This window comes from Bison bison, unplaced genomic scaffold (assembly GCF_000754665.1).
Source record: "Bison bison bison isolate TAMUID 2011002044 unplaced genomic scaffold, Bison_UMD1.0 scf7180017864390, whole genome shotgun sequence".
NCBI classification, from domain to species: Eukaryota; Metazoa; Chordata; class Mammalia; order Artiodactyla; family Bovidae; genus Bison; species Bison bison.
In genome coordinates, this window is record NW_011494962.1 from 1,697,511 (window position 1) to 1,717,014 (window position 19,504).

The following is a 19,504-nucleotide window of genomic DNA, read 5'->3' on the forward strand; positions in this document are numbered from 1 at the left end:
GTACCTCATAGTGGTTTTGATTTGCATTTCTCTGATAATGAGTGATGTTGAGCATCTTTTCATGTGTTTGTTAGCCATCTGTATGTCTTCTTTGGAGAAATGTCTATTTAGATCTTTGGCCCATTTTTTGATTGGGTCATTTATTTTTCTGGAGTTGAGCTGTAGGAGTTGCTTGTATATTTTTGAGATTAGTTGTTTGTCAGTTGCTTCATTTGCTATTATTTTCTCCCATTCTGAAGGCTGTCTTTTCACCTTGCTAATAGTTTCCTTTGATGTGCTGGAACAAAATAGAAAGCCCAGAGATAAATCCACGCACATATGGACACCTTATCTTTGACAAAGGAGGCAAGAATATACAGTGGATTAAAGACAATCTCTTTAACAAGTGGTGCTGGGAAATCTGGTCAACCACTTGTAAAAGAAAGAAACTAGAACACTTTCTAACACCATATACAAAAATAAACTCAAAATGGATTAAAGATCTCAACGTAAGACCAGAAACTATAAAACTCCTAGAGGAGAACATAGGCAAAACACTCTCTGACATACATCACAGATGTATGACCCACCTCCCAGAATATTGGAAATAAAAGCAAAAATAAACAAATGGGACCTAATTAAACTTAAAAGCTTCTGCACATCAGATTGATTATATTCTTTGCAGCCAAAGATGGAGAAGCTCTATACAATCAGCAAAAACAAGACCAGGAGCTGACTGTGGCTCAGATCATGAACTCCTTATTGCCAAATTCAGACTGAAATTGAAGAAAGTAGGGAAAACCACTAGACCATTCAGGTATGACCTAAATCAAATCCCTTATGATTATACAGTGGAAGTGAGAAATAGATTTAAGGGCCTAGATCTGATAGATAGAGTGCCTGATGAACTATGGAATGAGGTTCGTGACATTGTACAGAAGATGGGATCAAGACCATCCCCATAGAAAAGAAATGCAAAAAAGCAAAATGGCTGTCTGGGGAGGCCTTACAAATAGCTGTGAAAAGAAGGGAAGTGAAAAGCAAAGGAGAAAAGGAAAGATATAAGCATCTGAATACAGAGTTCCAAAGAATAGCAAGAAGACATAAGAAAGCCTTCCTTAGCGATCAATGCAAAGAAATAGAGGAAAACAACAGAATGGGAAAGACTAGAGATCTCTTCAAGAAAATTAGAGATACCAAGGGAACATTTCATGCAAAGATGGGCTTGATAAAGGACAGAAATGGTATGGACCTAACAGAAGCAGAAGATATTAAGAAGAGGTGGCAAGAATACACAGAAGAACTGTACAAAAAAGATTTTCACGACCCAGATAATCACGATGGTGTGATCACTGACCTAGAGCCAGACATCCTGGAATGTGAAGTCAAGTGGGGCTTAGAAAGCATCACTACGAACAAAGCTAGTGGAGGTTTGGGAGAATGGCATTGAAACATGTAAAATATCATGTAAGAAACGAGTTGCCAGTCCAGGTTCGATGCACGATACTGGATGCTTGGGGCTAGTGCACTGGGACGACCCAGAGGGATGGTATGGGGAGGGAGGAGGGAGGAGGGTTCAGGATGGGGAACACATGTATACCTGTGGCGGATTCATTTTGATATTTGGCAAAACTAATACAATTATGTAAAGTTTAAAAATAAAATAAAATTATAAAAAAAAAAAAGAAAGCTAGTGGAGGTGATGGAATTCCAGTTGAGCTATTTCAAATCCTGAATGATGATGCTGTAAAAGTGCTGCATTCAATATGCCAACAAATTTAGAAAACTCAGCAGTGACCACAGGACTGGAAAAGGTCAGTTTCATTCCAATCCCAAAGAAAGGCAATGCCAAAGAATGCTCAAACTACCACACAATTGCACTCATCTCACACGCTAGTAAAGTAATGTTCAACATTCTCCAAGCCAGGCTTCAGCAATATGTGAACCATGAACTTCTAGACGTTCAAGCTGGTTTTAGAAAAGGCAGAGGAATCAAAGATCAAATTGCAAACATCAGCTGGATCCTCGAAAAAGCAAGAGAGTTCCAGAAAAACATCTATTTCTGCTTTATTGACTATGCCAAAGCCTTTGACTGTGTGGATCACAGTAAACTGTGGAAAATTCTGAAAGAGATGGGAATACTAGAGCATTTGATCTGCCTCTTGAGAAATTTGTATGCAGGTCAGGAAGCAACAGTTAGAACTGGACATGGAACAATAGACTGGTTTCAAATAAGAAAAGGAGTATGTCAAGGGTGTATATTGTCACCCTGCTTATTTAACTTATATGCAGAGTACATCATGAGAAACGCTGGACTGGAAGAAGCACAAGCTGGAATCAAGATTGCCAAGAGAAATATCAATCACCTCAGATATGCAGATGACACCACCCTTATGGCAGAAAGTGAAGAGGAGCTAAAAAGCCTCTTGATGAAAGTGAAAGAGGAGAGTGAAAAAGTTGGCTTAAAGCTCAACATTCAGAAAACGAAGATCATGGCATCTGGTCCCATCACCTCATGGGAAATAGATGGGGAAACAGTGTCAGACTTTATTTTTGGGAGCTCCAAAATCACTGCAGATGGTGACTGTAGCCATGAAATTGAAAGATGTTTACTCCTTGGAAAGAAAGTTGTGACTAACCTAGATAGCATATTCAAAAGCAGAGACATTACTTTGCCAACAAAGGTTCGTCTAGTCAAGTCTATGGTTTTTCCTGTGGTCATGTATGGATGTGAGAATTGGACTGCGAAGAAGGCTGATGCTTTTGAACTGTTGTGTTGGAGAAGACTCTTGAGAGTTCCTTGGACTGCAAGGAGATCCAACCAGTCCATTCTAAAGGAGGTCAGCCCTGGGATTTCTTTGGAAGGAATGATGCTAAAGCTGAAACTCCAGTACTTTGGCCACCTCATGCGAAGAGTTGACTCATTGGAAAAGACTCTGATGTTGGGAGGGATTGGGGGCAGGAGGAGAAGGGGACGACAGAGGATGAGATGGCTGGATGGCATCACTGACTCGATGGACGTGAGTCTGGGTAAACTCCGGGAGTTGGTAATGGACAGGGAGGCCTGGCGTGCTGCGATTCATGGGGTCGCAAAGAGTCGGACACGACTAAGCGATTGAACTGAACTGAATATTCCATTGTATATGTGTACCACAACTTCTTTATCCATTCATCTGTCAATGGATATCTAAGTTGCTTCCATGTTCTAGCTGTTGTAAATAGTGCTGCAGTGAACAATAGGATACATGTGTCTTTTTCAATTTTGGTTTCCTCAGGTTATATGCCAAGGAATGGGATTGCTGGGTCATGTGGTGGTTTTATTCTTAGTTTTTTAAGGAATTTCCATATCGTCTTCCATAGTGACTGTATCAATTTCATTCCCACCCACAGTGCAAAAGCATTCCCTTTTGTCCAACAAAAAGGAATTCCTTTTCCAGCATTTATTGTTCGTAAACTTTTTGATGATGGCTATTCTGACCAATGTGAGGTGATACTCTCATTATAGTTTTGATTTCAGTTCAGTTTAGTCGCTTAGTCATGTCCTACTCTTTGTGACCCCATGAACCACAGCACGCCAGGCCTCCCTGTCCATCACCAACTGCCAGAGTCTACCCAACCACATGTCCATTGATTCGGTGATGCCATCCAACCATCTCATTCTCTTTCACCCCCTTCTCCTCCTGCCCTCAATCTTTCCCAGCATCAGGGTCTTTTCAAATGAGTCAGCTCTTTGCATCAGGTGGCCAAAATAATATTTCTGGGTATTTGGGGACATTAAGGATGAGGATTAGGTTTTTTTTATAAGCTGATAACTGACCAATATTTTGGTATACCTTTGGATTAGAAAAAGAATGTGGATAAATTTGATGGTGTTAATTAAACTGCAGCTCCATGCCTAAAAATTGTCTTTTATTTTTAAAAAAAATTATTTATTTTTAATTGAAGGATCATCATTGCTTTACAATATTGATTTGGTTTCTGCCATACATCAACATGAATTATTCATAGGTATACGTATGTATGGGCTTCCCTCGTAACTCAGCTGTTAAAGAATCTACCTGCAATGCATAAGACCCTGGTTCAATTCCTGGGTCAGGAAGATCCCCTGGAGAAGGGATAGACTACTTACTCCAGTACTCTCGCCTGAATAATTCAGAGGAGCCTGGCAGGCTACAGTCTATAGCATTGGAAAGAGCCAGACATGACTGGGTGACTAAGCACAGCACAGCACATACATTTGTCCCCTCCCACCTCCAACCCTTTCCCACCTCTCTAGGTTGTTAAAGAGCCCCAATTTGAGTTCCCTGAGTCATACAGCAGATTTCCATTGGCTATCTGTTTTACAGATGGCAGTGTATATGCTTCCATCCTACTCTCTCCATTCATCTTATCCTCTCCTTCCTCCCTACTGCCCATGTCCATAAGTCTGTTCTCTATGTCCCTATCTCCACTGCTGCCTTGCAATTAGGTTCGTCAGTACCATCTTTCTAGATTCCATATATATGTGTTAATATATGATATTTGTTTTCTCTTTCTGACTTAATTCATTCTGTATAATAGGCTCTAGGTTCATCCACCTCATTAGAACTGACTCAAATACATTCCTTTTGATGGCTGAGTGGTATTCCATTGTATATATATGTACCACAGTTTTTTTATTCATTAGTCTGTTGGTGGACATCTGGGTTGCTTCTATGTCCTAGCTATTGTAAATTGTGCAGCAAGCAACATGAGGGTACATGTGTCTTTTCAATTATGGTTTCCTCAGGGTATTGCCCAGTAGTGGGATTGTTGGGTCACTTGGTAGTTTTATTCTTAGTTTTTTTAAGGTACTGTCTTCCATAGTGGCTGGATCAATTTACATTCCCACCAATAGTGCAAGAGGGTTCCCTTTACTCCACATCCTCTCCAGCACTTGTTGTTTGTATACTTTTTGATGATTGCCAACAACACAAGAGAAGACTCTACACATGGACATCACCAGATGGTCAACACCAAAATCAGATTTATTATATTCTTTGCAGCCAAAGATGGCTGCCATGGTGTGGCAAAGAGTTGGACATGACTGAGTGACTGAACTGAACTGAACTTCTGTGCAAAATCTTTTAATTTTAATTAGGTCCCATTTGTTTATTTGTGTTTTTATTTCCATTATTTTAGGAGGTGGGTCATGGAGGATCTTGCTATGATATATATCATGCAGTCTTCCACCTGTATTTTCCTCTGTGAGTTTTATAGTTTCTGTTCTTACCATTTAGGACTTTAATCCATTCCGAGTTTATCTTTGTGTATGGTATTAGGAAGAGTTCTAATTTCATTCTTTTACATGTAGTTTTCCAGTTCTCCCAGTATCACTTAAAAATGCCTTTTTAAAAAAAAATTAATTGTAGATTAAAGTTCTAAATGACTTTATATTTGAACATTGGCTGTAATATTGATAATTGTATATCATAATGTATTGTTTTTCAGTATCTCTTGCCATGTGTTCATTTGCATGAATATGGTCTTATTTCATACAACTTATTTGTTTTTCTTTGGAGGGGGTTACTCCTTTGCAATTTTACCTTCTATATTTTTATTTTTTTATCTTCTATTTTCTCTCTTCTTTCATATACCTGTTTTCTTGAATTTGATGGAAAATAGTACAATTACCCAACAATTCTTGTGTTCTGCAGTGACTCTTTTTCAACGTTGTCTTTCATTCCCCTGAGTGCTATATATTGTTTTGTTCTTTAAAGTTTTGTTGGTTTTCTTTTACTTTGCTTACCAGTCTCAAAGAATAAGCCTTCAAATTAGGCCAGCAAATTTCCCCTGAAACCAGAGTGGATTTTATGTTTTATTTTTACAATAATTTAGATTATCTCTCTATTATCAAATTAGACAGATAATTAAATTGCTACTCAGCAATCCAGGAGAGCCAGGGAGAGTTGGTTTTCTTGGAAATTGCAATAGAGGAACTTCTCTTCCATCTTATCTCTCTGTTTTTAAGAATTTTCTCAGATATGTATGACAGGTGCTAGATTAAATGCAACCCAGTTTTTCTTCAAACAGAGAAATAGTTTGGTGGTATCTTACTCCTACGGGATCTACTTCCTCCCATCAACATGGAGCATTAATTTAGAACAACACAGCCTTGGGAAAGCACCTCATCCCATCAGGAGGTTCTGTGATGCTCACCATGGAGCTCTCACACAACTGACTCATTCAACACTTTCAGCTACCTTAATAACTATTTTTTTCAAAACAATCTCTGCTGCTTTGCTATTCACTGACACCTCCTGAACTCTAGAAACAGACAAAGATGCCACTGATGATGTAGAGTCCTTCATTTGCACCTATAGAACCACCCCCAGCTTCACCCATCAATCTCCCAAGGCCAGGGTCTGGTCCAAGGAAGTGAAGGTATTGCCAGTAGACACTTAGATGTCTTTCCACTGTCATTTTCAATGGGAATTCAGGCTTTTGCTTACTCCTAAGGATGAGTTCCTATATTCCTAAAGATAATATTCTAAAATATCTCCTAGGAGGATTACAGTAGAGGATTTTCCAGGCAGTGATTATATTTATGGTAACCTTGTATGAGGAGCTGTGGGGGATAAAGGGTAGGTCTACATGGACAGAAGCATAAAGGCCTCACTTGCTGAAGTGGGTCACAGTTCATTGTACAGACACAGATGTTCTCAGTGTTTCAAGCTACCAGTTTAGGGTTTAAACTCCACAAAAGTGAGGTCAAAGTGAAGTCGCTCAGTTGTGTTCAACTCTTTATGACCCCATGAACTGTAGCCTGTCAGGCTCTTTCATCCATGGAATTTTCCAGACAAGGATACTGAAGTGGGTTGCCATTTCCTTCTCCAGGGGATCTTCCAGGCCCAGGGATTGAACCTGGGTCTCTCACACTGCAGGCAGACTTCTTTATCATCTGAGCCACCAGGGAAGCTTAAACTGCACAAGGAAAGCTCTTAAACTCTACAGTTTTCCCTTAATTTATAACACAATATATTTTGAGTATTTTATTTTTATTTTTTTATCTTCTATGTTTTTACTTTCCCTATAGCAGATTTTGTTTCAGAGTGATTAAATGTGCTTCATTCCTGGCACCAATACCTTATTGTCACTTTCAGAAACTTTGCAATTTTTATTAAACAAAAAGATCAATAAAATATATCCTCTTCTATTTCTGTGATAATTAAAAATCATAAATTTACTTACAATTTTAGAATTTTCTTTGTATTGAATATAAATTACAACATGACCCATTGATTAAGTAGATTTATTTAAAATTTACCCTTCATATATTTTTTTTCTTCCTTAAAAAGAAATGTTATATTAATAAAATGTGTCATAAAGCAGTGTAGCAGACTAATAATAACAGAATCAAGAGCTAATAAAAGAGGTTTAATTCATTATTTTTCATCCACTCATCTATTTTTTGAGCCAAAAGATTTGAGTTTGAATCCCCATGTTAACACCTTAGAGAAAGGTCACTTACATATGATGACCATCAGAATTTTTATCCAAGAAAACGGTATAATAAGTATCTTGTAGGACTTTCTGAGGCTTAAATTAAATAACTGTCAAATTGCCAAGGATAGTCCATGGAATTCAAGGAAGCATTTTCTCTTATGTCAATAGTCTGGTCAATGAAGTTTTTTTTTTTTTAATTCTATCCAGTACAATATGAAAGCAATGGGAGAATGTAGGAGATCCTCAATCACTTGTTTTCTTCCAAACATCAATGGTTCCTCACCAGTTCTTCCATGCTGTGAAGAATTACAATCGCTTGACACAGGATTCAATTTGCCTTAGCAGATTCACAGAAATCTGTCTCAGTTTCCTGCTCCCCAGAATCAGAATAAAAGGGTGAATTGCAGGATAGAGAAATGCTACAGTTTGAGCAGCAATAAAAGTCACGTCATTTTCTAGTGTGAAATAGAACCAAGTTAACATGAATGTAGCCAAATAGTGCACAACTAAGAGAATGATGAAAGAAGTCAAAGTATTTCTTGTTCTCACAAGAACTCCTGTGTTGAGGTCTTTGGATCCTTTGGCATGATGTGTCATCTGCCTGGTATGTCTCCATAAGGAAAATATTAACAGGAAAAATAAAATGAGTGACACAGCCAAGGGGATGAGAGATCCCAGGTGGAGGAGAATTTGACTGCTGTAGTACTGTGTTTTAGGCATGCATTTTTCCCAAGTCAAGTTGTTTTCTATTTCTAAATGGTCACTGACCCTGAGAGTATTGAACTTTATGTTCAGAAGATTAAAAAACAAAGAGAGACAGAATCCCAACATAATGGTGAAAACAACTCTATTTCTTCTCCATTTTAGCCAGAGAAAGAAGGGGTGGGAAAAACTAGATAGCTTGAGGAAGTAGAAGATGCTGAGGCAGGCAGCACACCAGGTAGCTAAGGAATTGCTCAGATTCCAGAAGAAATCAAAAGTTACTTCTATTACCTGGTGACTATCTAATATTTCTGGATGGAACACTATTCTAATGCCATCCAGGAGAAGTATGAATACCATACCAATTCTGGAGATGGCCAAGCATGTGAAGATGAAGTCAAGCAAGGAGATAGTCTTGCTTTTGAGAGAGTCAGCACAAAGTACTAGTGCAATGAATCCATTTCCGCAAATTCCTGTTATGAATTCTGAGATTTCAATGATCAAAAAAACATATTTGATGACATTTGACATGCCTGCAGAAGTGAAATCCCAGTTACTTCAGTCACTGATGACAGAAGGTCTTCCAAATGATGTTTTGAAAATGATATAACAGTTGAGAATGCTCTTGTTCAGGCTTGTAGTTTGGAGTCTGTTTTAGTCTGGAATAAAAATCCCACTTTGACCAGAGAAAATGAGTATCTTCCTAAAAAACACTTTCAAATGTGAAAACCCTTTAGACTGCAATCTTCCTGTATGAGCTCAATGCTAAGAGACTCCTTTCACCATTGTCACAAGCTGAATTCTTCATCTATGAGTTTGACTGAAGGTGAAGTCATATTTGCTAACTTGCAAATAAGGAGAGATTTTATGACACTGTTTTGTGCTTTCTCCCTCCTCAAGCAGGAAATTTTATATGGAGTCACATCAGAATTTAAAGTAACAAATTACCTCCCCACATTTACGAATTTTCTTATAAATTCTGATTTCTGAGATTGAGTATGGTTATGATCCTGAATTCTTAACTGGCTATTGTTTTAATTTAGGATTCTAAGGCTTAGCCTTTATAAATATCAGGCTCAGCATTTGTAAATTTTTTATTCTTAGCTTTGCTCTGTAGTATTTCCTATTTAGGGAAAGGTCACAACAAACCTGAGCTCCACACCACTGCACTCCTGGCCCACAGAATTCTGAGTTGGCTAGGATCTTATGTATAAAGCACATAAAAGGAAAAACAGGAAGATGCTCTTGTATCTCCAGGGCCTTTTTCTTTCTGCTATGTTCTATCCGCATTTCACTGAACTTCCAAGCTGACAAGATTATCAGGCCTTACTTGAGTAGATTAGAATTTTGGGAAGATGGAAGCAAACTTCAAGGAGGAAACTACTGGCCCCTAATAAGCTCCAACCCTTATTAGAATGACTTAATAGGTGGAATTGTGTCTTCCTCCAAAAGGTATATCCAAGCACTAAATTGTATCTTCCTCCAAAAAGTATATCCAAGCACTGTGAATGTGTTCTTATTTGGAAAAGGGGCCTATGCAAGTGTAAGATTTGAGTGAAATCTAAATATGGCTGGCAGGTAGAGGAAGATTCCAATACAGAAAGAAGAAGGTCATGTGCAACTGGAGACAGGGATAGGTGTTACTATTGCTACTATTATATAAGGGATATCAGGGTGCAACAGACGGTAAAGAGGCAAGAAAGGATTCTTCTCTAGAGCCTTCAGTGAGAGTGTATTCCTACTGATACCTTCATTTCAGACTTCTAAACTCCAGAACTCTGAAGAGCAAATTTCTGTTTTCTGATGGCACCAAATAATTTCTTGTGGGCAGTCTTGGAAAAATAATTCAGTTGTTTCTATTATTTTGATATTTAATAAAATCTTAAGTGAGGAGCTTAATGAAATTTTACTAACTTCATACACTCCTATAACCATGGCCCAGAACAAGAAACAGACACAATCAACTCCCCAGAAGAAAACATCTTGCCCCTTTTAGCTACAATCTCACAATCTCCCACTTTTTAAATATTTATGTGTAAGAACTCACAGACAACATAAATTTGCTTTTCTTCATTTAACACTCTGTAAGATTCATCTTTCCATATGATTATAGCTCATGTATTCTCACTGCTATCCTGTACAGCCAAGGAAGCCTGTCTTTTTGGCAATGAGGGAAGGAGCTATGCATTGTTCAACTGTCTAACTTCTCTGGCATAATCTTAGATTTTTCCTTCTTTTTTTTCCCACTCAGCTTCTGTAGGGTATTTCTTTGCTCTTTGTTACCCTCTCCTTTCCAAAAGCAATCTTCATGAGACTGTCTTTCAAATTTTGCACACTTTTTTTTAAATACAAATTTATTTATTTTAATTGTAGTCCTTGCTGTGAATTGCCAGGATCCTTTTTCAGTGTTTTCACAATTATCATTAGTATTTTTTTTCCTAGAGTGATTTTAATCATATAATCCTCACTCTGTACTGACATCTTTCACACAGTTTTTTCCAGAAATGTCTCATGCCACCAACACTACCACGAAAATCCGTAAGGGGATACAGCAGAAGCTGGTCCATCTTCATCTTGTTGTCGACTCACAGCCTTTTCCATTCTTTGTGATAAATCAGTAACCTACTGAGTACACCAGATTTCTGAGTTGCATGAGCCACTGTAGCAAATTAAACAAACCCAAGTAGAGAGTTATTGGAGCCTCAGACTTATAGCCAGTAAGTCAAAAGCACAGATAACAACCTGGGCTTGCAATTGGTAGCTCAAGTGGGGATATTCTTGTGGGACTGAGCCCTTCACCTGTGGAATTTGATGCTCTCTTCAGGTAGGTAGTGCCAGGGTTGAATTAATTTCTTGGTGACTCCAATTAGAACTGGGTGTCAGAATCAATATATGTATGTTCAAGATTATTCATAGCAACATTGTATGTAACTGCAAAATACCAGAGAAACAAACCAACATATACACAGAACCTGTTCAATCAAATCTGGTATATTCAAATGATGGAATACTAAAAAGGTGTGAAAGAGAATGAGAAACAATTTCAGAAATGGATGGAATGATTTCTAACATATTGTAAAAGAAAAGAGTAAGCTGGAAAGTGTCTTTTATGTAAGAAATACGGAAAAAGTTAGTATGTGCAAACTTGTTTATTTTTTCAAGAATAAAAATAGGAGAAAGAAAACAAAATTAATGGAATTTATTATCTATAGTGGAGAAGGAAATGTCAACTCATTCCAATATTCTTGCCTGGGAAATTCCATGGACAGAGGAGCCTGGAAGGCTATAGTCCACAGGGTCGCAAAGAGTTGGCAACTGCTAAGGGACTGAACACATTTTATCTGTAGGGAGTAATTTATTATGAGATTGATGTTATAAGGGGTGACTGATAATATTCTCAGGATGATTTTTGATTGTGTTTGACTCTTGAAATAATATTGATATTTTAAATTAAAAAATAAAATAAGGACTGGGGAAAAATCCTACAACTGAATAAAATTAAAAAAAAAACAACAACCCTCACTTAAAAAAAAAAATGAATGCTCTAACCATGCTAAAGGTAAAGAAAGAAAACTAACCAAAACAACTTTGAAACATAGTATTTTGACTGTTATGCCATGATTCAGGCAAACATGAGCTGTAACAAAGTACTGAGCTGTGGTTAATAGTGCCTCCTTCATCCCACCCTTTCTCTCTCCCTCGCTTCCTCCCTCCTTTCTTTCTTCCTCTCTCTCTCTTTCTTTCTTTCTCTCTCCCTCTTTCTTTCTTTCTCTTCTTTACTATATGTGAGTTAACAGGTCTGAAACTACTTTCAGTGTGTCCTGTGTGTGCATGCTCAGTTGTTCCAGTTGTGTCTGACTCTGTGCAATCCTACGGACTGTAGCCTGCCAGACTCTTCTGTCCATGGAATTTTTCAGGCAAGAACACTGGAGTGGGTTGCCATTTCCTCCTCCAGGAGATCTTCCTGACCCAGGAATTGAACCCACATCTCTTGTGTCTCCTGCATTGCAGGTGGGTTCTTTACCACTAGAGCCACCTGGGAAGCCCTCAGTGTTTCTTAGGACTGAACAAATGAGTAAATACACTAATAAAAGTGAGAACCATTTTTTCACTACTAAAGACAGGATTTACATCGTGGAAAGACGGAAGCCTGTGATTTTGAAGTGGAATTAGAGATATTAGCATAAATACGCAATGTATTATACATATTGAGAGGAGAGACTGAGAAACAGAACTAAATAAGTTTGTGGAAAGTTTGTGTCCAACCAAAGCTTGCTTTTCAAATACCTGGCTACACTAAAAGAAATGAGGAAACCTTGGGGAAAGAGTGAATCCAGGCTGAACGACACAGACTACACAATGAACCTGAAATATTTTTCTGTGTAAGAATGTAAAGAAAGATGAGTAGAAGCATGGGGACATGTCAAAATGACACAGGAGCCAACCTGAGTGATTCTTACTGGACAAATCTGGAGGAATGTAGGCATTAATATAAATAAAAAATGGTAATATAATAACAATAATGATAATATTTCTTTGAATATCTTGCTGAAGATACTGCCAAGATATCTCTATCACTACTTCAGAGAAGTCAGGTAAAATGAAGTGAGAAATCTTATTTTAGAGAATTGCTCCATCCATCAACATATTTATAGTAAATACTCTCTAATTCTCTGGAGCTGATGGATTCAGAAAGAAGCAACTGCAAGAGAGGGAAGCTGACTGAGCCATTAGATTTGTGTGTGGGGTTAAAATCTCCTTGAAGAGTGAAATTCAGGATCACTGTGGAAGGTTGTGGTGATGTTCAGTAATACAGTTGAAACCAATGCAAGAAAGTTGTATAAGTGAAACAGATCTTCAGGGACTTTCTTCACTTGATTCCTTTATTGAAATGTCAGTTTCTCTTAACAGGCCTGTCAAGGAGTTCTGAGAAGTTTCTCTTTTTCCCAGCACTTTAATGACTTCAGTACTCTCAAAGAGGCTTGCTTGAGCTTCCTATTTCCTAGAATTAGGATAAGCGAGTGACCCCAGAGATAGAGGACTGTGGTTGTCATACCAAAAATAAAAAGCAGTTTGTTTTCAGGCACTGTCACACTTGATATTTGTATGGTAGTACCTACAAAATTCAAGATAAAGAGGATGATAAAAGACACCAAGACTTTCATCGCTTTGATATGTGCTTCTGTACTGGGGTCACTGAATCCTGTGGCATTCGATTGCATCCTCCTGTTGTGTCTCCAAAGAGAAGTGAGCAACAAGACACATATAATCAGGTATTGTATAAAAAGGAGAATGACACCAAGATGCAGCCAAATTTGTTTTCCAAAGAGTTCACCTTTATGCATATCCATTGACCAGACTGTGTTTTTATTTTCCTTTTATCATCATTAACAATCTTCACAAAATGTGGAAAAGTAACTAACCATGAAATAAGCAAGCATCCCAAAAGAAGGAAAACAACCATGTTGAGTCTACCCTTCAACCGGAGAAAGATGCAGTGGGAAAAACTAGATATCTTCAGGAAATAGAAGATGCTGAGGCAGGTAGCAAACCAGATACTTGATTGATTCATCACTATCCACAAGCAACCATTATATTCAATTAGGTCCCCAGAGGAATGTACATCTGGAGAGCATAACTTTAAAAATCCATCAGTAACTATTGTCCATATCAGGCAAACTCTGGAAGTTGCTAAGCCAGCGAGAATAAAGCTGATAGTAGAGATCTTCTTGTTTTTCATACCATCAATGCAGCTTATAAATCCAATAAATCCATTCCCTTAAAGTCCCAATATTGACTCACTAACTGCAAGGAGATCCAACCAGTCCATTCTAAAGGAGATCAGCCCTGGGATTTCTTTGGAAGGAATGATGCTAAAGCTGAAACTCCAGTACTTTGGCCACCTCATGTGAAGAGTTGACTCACTGGAAAAGACTCTGATGTTGGGAGGGATTGTGGGCAGGAGGAGAAGGGGACGACAGAGGATGAGATGGCTGGATGGCATCACTGATTCAATGGACGTGAGTCTCAGTGAACTCTGGGAGTTGGTGATGGACAGGGAAGCCTGGCGTGCTGCGATTCATGGGGTCGCAAAGAGTCGGACATGACTGAGCAACTGATCTGATCTGATCTGAACTGCTACAAAAATGAGGAGACTTTCCCTTATACTAACATGTTTGCCAATCCCTAATATTGTTTCTGTTCCATCAATTTTAAATTACATGCTGCAGAATGAGGTATATATTGCTGCTTGATGGTAGAATGAATTTCTTCTCCTTCATTTCATAAAGACTTAAAATGCCCCTGAATTACTGCCTTGGGATGGAATCCAAAACACCTTCACACAGACCCCTCCAGTTATGTGTATAAAATTTAGCTAGTCTACTGAATGTGTGACAGACTAAATGCCTAACCACTATTTGTTAAGATGCAAATAAAAGTTTCTATTTCAGGGATTCTACTTGTCCTCCAGAGTCTATTTTGCATCTGTTACCCTGGATTGTGTAGTAGGAATGCCAAATATATGTTCAGAACACTGAACACAGTACAAACAAAAATTGGACTTGACCTTTTTCAGTGTCAACAGTAACATTGTCATTTATTTTGTGTTAATAATGGCAGTTTAGATATATAAAGCAAAAGTAATGCATAGAAGAGATGAATGTATTTAGCCATTGTAGACACAAGCTGCTGCTTTTAAAAATATCAGTAAAACTGATTAGCTTTTAGTCATGCTAACTAAGGAAAAAAGAGGCCAGAAGTGAAAAGTGTTATCACAACTGATCCCATGGACGTTTAAGGGAGTATTACAAACAATTCTATGTTTACAAACCTGATAAATTAGATGAAATGTACCAATTATTTGAAAATTACCAATTGCCAAAACTCACACAAGAAGAAATAATAGGTCTAAATCTATTATTAAAACAAAGAACTAATTAATAACCTTCCAAAAGAGAAAGTACCAGGCCCAGGTAGAGTCACTGGTAAATTCTAACAAACATTTAAGAAATATTGTACTAATTATCTTCAATCTCTTTTAGAAAACAGCAGAGGGAATACTTTACAATTTTTTCTAAGGTCAGCCTTACCATAATAACAAAACCAGACAAAGATATTAGTAGAAAACTATAGACCAATATCTTTCACGACCATAGATGTGAAAATTCTCAACATATATAAGCCAATTAAATCCAAAAATGTATATAAAAAATATATAGCACAAACAATCAGGATTTAGCCTGAACATACAAATTTGGTCCAGCATTTGAAATTTATTTAATGTAACCCATCACATCAACAAATGACAAAGAATCACACAATGTATCAATATATGTAAAAAAAAAAAAGCTTCTGACAAAACCCAACATGATAAAAGCTCCCAGTAAACCAGGAATAGAGGGAAATATCTTCCACTTGATAAATACTATATGCAACAAACCTAGAGCTAACACTGTGCTTACTGGTGAAATACTCAGTGCTTCTACCAGTATCAGGTACAAGGCAAATACATCCTCTGTCAGCACTCCTTTTCAGCATGTACTGGCAATTCTAACTAATATAATGAAACAAGAAAGATAAATAAAAGGTATACAGATTGGATGGAAGAAATAAAGCTATCTTTTTTTGCTGTTGACATGATCATCTATGTAGAAAATCCAAAAGAAGTAACCAAAGAATTTCTAAAACTGATAAGCAGCTATCACAACATAGCAAGATACAAAGTTAAGATACACAAGTCAATTGCTTTCTTGTATCAACAATGAACACATGGAATTGGAAATAAGAAATAATAGCATTTCCACTGCATCCAAAAATTACTTAGGTATAAATATAACAAATGCAAAACCTATATGAGGAAAACTGTAAAACTCTGATAAATGAAAATAAAAAAGAGCTAAATAAATTTAACAACAGTCCATGTTTATAGATAAGACTCAATATTGTCAAAAAGTCAGTAACTCTACACTTGATTTATTGATTCAGTGCAATCCCAAACCTCAGCATGTGATTTTGTTGATACTGACAAACTGATTCTAAAGTTTATATGAAGAGTCAAAACCCAGAATGGCCTACTCGCTATTGAAGGAGAAGAATCAAGTCAGAGAACTCACACTACTTAGGTCAAGACTAAACAAGAGAGTGTGATATTGGCAAAAATAATAAGCAGTTAAATGGAATATGCTTCCTTGGTGGCTCAGAAGGTAAAACATCTGCCTGCAATGTGGGAGACCTAGGTCAATTCCTGGGTCAGGAAGATCCCCTGGAGAAGGAAATGGCAACCCACTCCAGTATTCTTGCCTGGAGAATCCTATGGACAGAGCAGGCTGGTAGGCTACAATCCACGGGGTGGCAAAGAGTCGGACATGACTGAATGACTTCACTTAAATGGGACATAATAGAGAGCCTATAAATATAATCAATTGACATTAAATATAATCAATATATATAATCAATTGATATTCAACAAAAGAGCAAAAGCAATACAATGGAGCACAGGTAGTCTTTTCAATAAATAGTGCTGCAGCAACTGGAGATCCATATGCAAAAAAATGAATTTAGTCACATACCTTACATAATTCACAAACATTAATTTGAAGCACATCATAGACCAAAATGAAACAAACAAAATTATAAAACTCTTAAAAGAAAACATAGAAGAAAACCTAGATGATCTTGGCAATGGCAATGACTTTTAAGATAAAATACCAAAGGCAAAATCCGTGAAAGATGTAATTGATAAGCTTGACTTCATTTAAAAAAATATTCTGCTCTGCAAAAGATAAAGTCAAGAGAAGGAAAAGACAAGTAACAGACCAGGAGGAAATATTTGCAAAAGACATATCTAATAAATGACTGCTATTCAGAATATAACAAGAATTCATACTACTCAACAAAATGTAGATAAGAAGCTGAACTAATATTTAGGCCAAAGATTTAAATATACTTCACCAAAGAAGATATACAGGTGTCAAATTATGATATTCTGCTTAAAGTGGCTCCCTGATCCATGAATAAAATCCTGACTGATTTCAAAAAACTGAAAAAAGGAGTTGCAATCGTTGGTTTAAAAAAAAGTTGTCTGTCTCCAGCAGGGCAAGAATAAGAAAGTAGAAAATGACATTTGTCATTGGCAATTATCTTGTAACCTCCAAAGAGAGGAACTCTACGATGAAGACCCTAAGGTCAACAGAATAGAGAAGTAAACAACCTGAGTCTTTGGTCATGGACTGGAACTGACTCTACCTTAGATGCCTAGGTAAATGAAATAATTAATTCTCTTATAGTTTAGACTAGTTTGAGACTAGATTTATTTTCTTAATACCCAAAACCTTCCTGACTAATATACTCCCCCAAATATTGCTAATATGTACACATTTCCAAGGGTTGATTCATGTTGCATATCATAAGGCACAATGTTTCATATTACCTTAGGAATATTAACAATTAGTGACTAATTCTTTTTATCTGTGGAAACATCACTCAGTATAAAAGGTTAATATAATTAAGAATATATTAACATTTTCCAATCATTTAACAATATTTATTAAACCATCAGTTCAGTTCATTTCAGTCGCTCAGTCGTGTCCAACTCTTTATGACCCCATGAATCGCAGCACGCCAGGCCTCCCTGTCCATCACCAACTCCCAGAGTTCACTCAGACTCACGTGCATCAAGTCGGTGATGCCATCCAGCCATCTCATCCTCTGTTGTCCCCTTTTCCTCCTGCCCACAATCCCTCCCAGCATCAGAGTCTTTTCCAATGAGTCAACTCTTCACATGAGGTGGCCAAAGTACTGGAGTTTCAGCTTTAGCATCATTCCTTCCAAATAAATCCCAGGGCTGATCTCCTTCAGAATGGACTGGTTGGATCTCCTTGCAGTCCAAGGGACTCTCAAGAGTCTTCTCCAACACCACAGTTCAAAAGCATCAATTCTTTGGCGCTCAGCCTTCTTCACATGTCCAACTCTCACATCCATACATGACCACTGGAAAAATCATAGCCTTGACTAGACGGACTTTTGTTGGCAAAGTAATGTCTCTGCTTTTGAATATGCTATCTAGGTTGGTCATAACTTTCCTTTCAAGGAGTAAGTGTCTTTTAATTTCTTGGGTGCAGTCACCATCTGCAGTGATTTTGGAGCCCCAAAAAATAAAGTCTGACACTGTATCCACTGTTTCCCCATTCAAAATTGAAAATAGGCAGAAAAATATCTCATTTCTTTAAGCTGTGCACCTTTATATCTATTTCCATAATGTATTTTAATTTGTTTCAATAGTTTCACGCTTTCAGGGTAAAAGAAATTTTATTTTAGTGTCTTTAAAAGTCCTTAGGTTTTCTCTATTGTCTTTTCAAGGAAAACTACACAAACTAAGTTGTAAATGTCACATACTAGCATAAAGAGAATTTCCATTTCACCAGGAACCAAAATTTCATGCAAAGTAGACAACATTTTCATGGTAAATAAATCTTAGGTATCAGATTACTTCAGAAGCGAAAAATTTTAAGTAACTATTAAAAATATTCAGGAGAGTCCTGTTCCATGCAGAAACCTAGAAATTACCTAGAAAGCCTTTACAAAAGAGCTTTAATATTTCATTAAATAGCTGAATCTATTCAAATATTTCAATAAGGTAAAGAATCTCACTGCAAAGCATTAGACATAGGTTTGATCCCTGGGTTGGGAAGATCCCCTAGAGAAGGAAATGGCAACCCACTCCAGTATTCTGGCCTGGAGAATTCCATGGACAGAGGAGCCTGGCAGGCAACAGTCCATGGAGTTATGTTAGACTTGGGCATGACTTAGCAACTCAACAGCAAATATATACTAAATTATTTACGGGTTTCGTATATTTCTGTACATTGTCTTGAAAGAATTCAAGAAAGATTATGGTATTCATTCAACAGAATTTCAATCAATAAATATTTTTAATCAAGTATTTATTGAAATGTTAAATGTTCTTATATTAAGACTATAGAAAAAGGTACAAATATATTGTGTATTCACTTGATTTCTAGATTGTTATGTCAAATAATGTATTCTTAAATCACAATTGCACTCATCTCACACGCTAGTAAAGTAATGCTCTAAATTCTCAAAGCCAGACTTTAGCAATACGTGAACCATGAACTTCCAGATGTTCAAACTGGATTTAGAAAAGGCAGAGGAATCAGAGATCAAATTGCCAACATCTGCTGGATCATGGAAAAAGCAAGAGAGTTCCAGAAAAACATCTATTTCTGCTTTACTGACTATGCCAAAGCCTTCGACTGTGTGGATCACAAAAAACTGTGGAAAATTCTGAAAGAGATGGAAATACCAGACCACCTGACCTGCCTCTTGAGAAATCTGTATG

At 37.2% G+C, this 19,504-nt stretch overlaps 1 protein-coding gene and 1 pseudogene across 1 annotated transcript; both read right to left on the minus strand.

The window, feature by feature from the left end:
- Positions 1-7,749: 7,749 nt before the first annotated feature.
- LOC105002225 (taste receptor type 2 member 7-like) lies at positions 7,750-8,676 on the minus strand. The gene has a single exon (XM_010858767.1). The coding sequence runs from the start codon at positions 8,674-8,676 to the stop codon at positions 7,750-7,752; it is 927 nt and encodes a 308-aa protein (XP_010857069.1).
- Positions 8,677-13,061: 4,385 nt separating this feature from the next.
- LOC105002226 lies at positions 13,062-13,957 on the minus strand (annotated as a pseudogene).
- Between the last annotated feature and the right edge of the window lie 5,547 nt (positions 13,958-19,504).

Excerpts from the sequence above, each read along its gene's own strand:
- LOC105002225 (XM_010858767.1), bottom strand. The coding sequence starts at position 8,676 with ATGTCAAATGTCATCAAATATGTTTTTTTGATCATTGAAATCTCAGAA.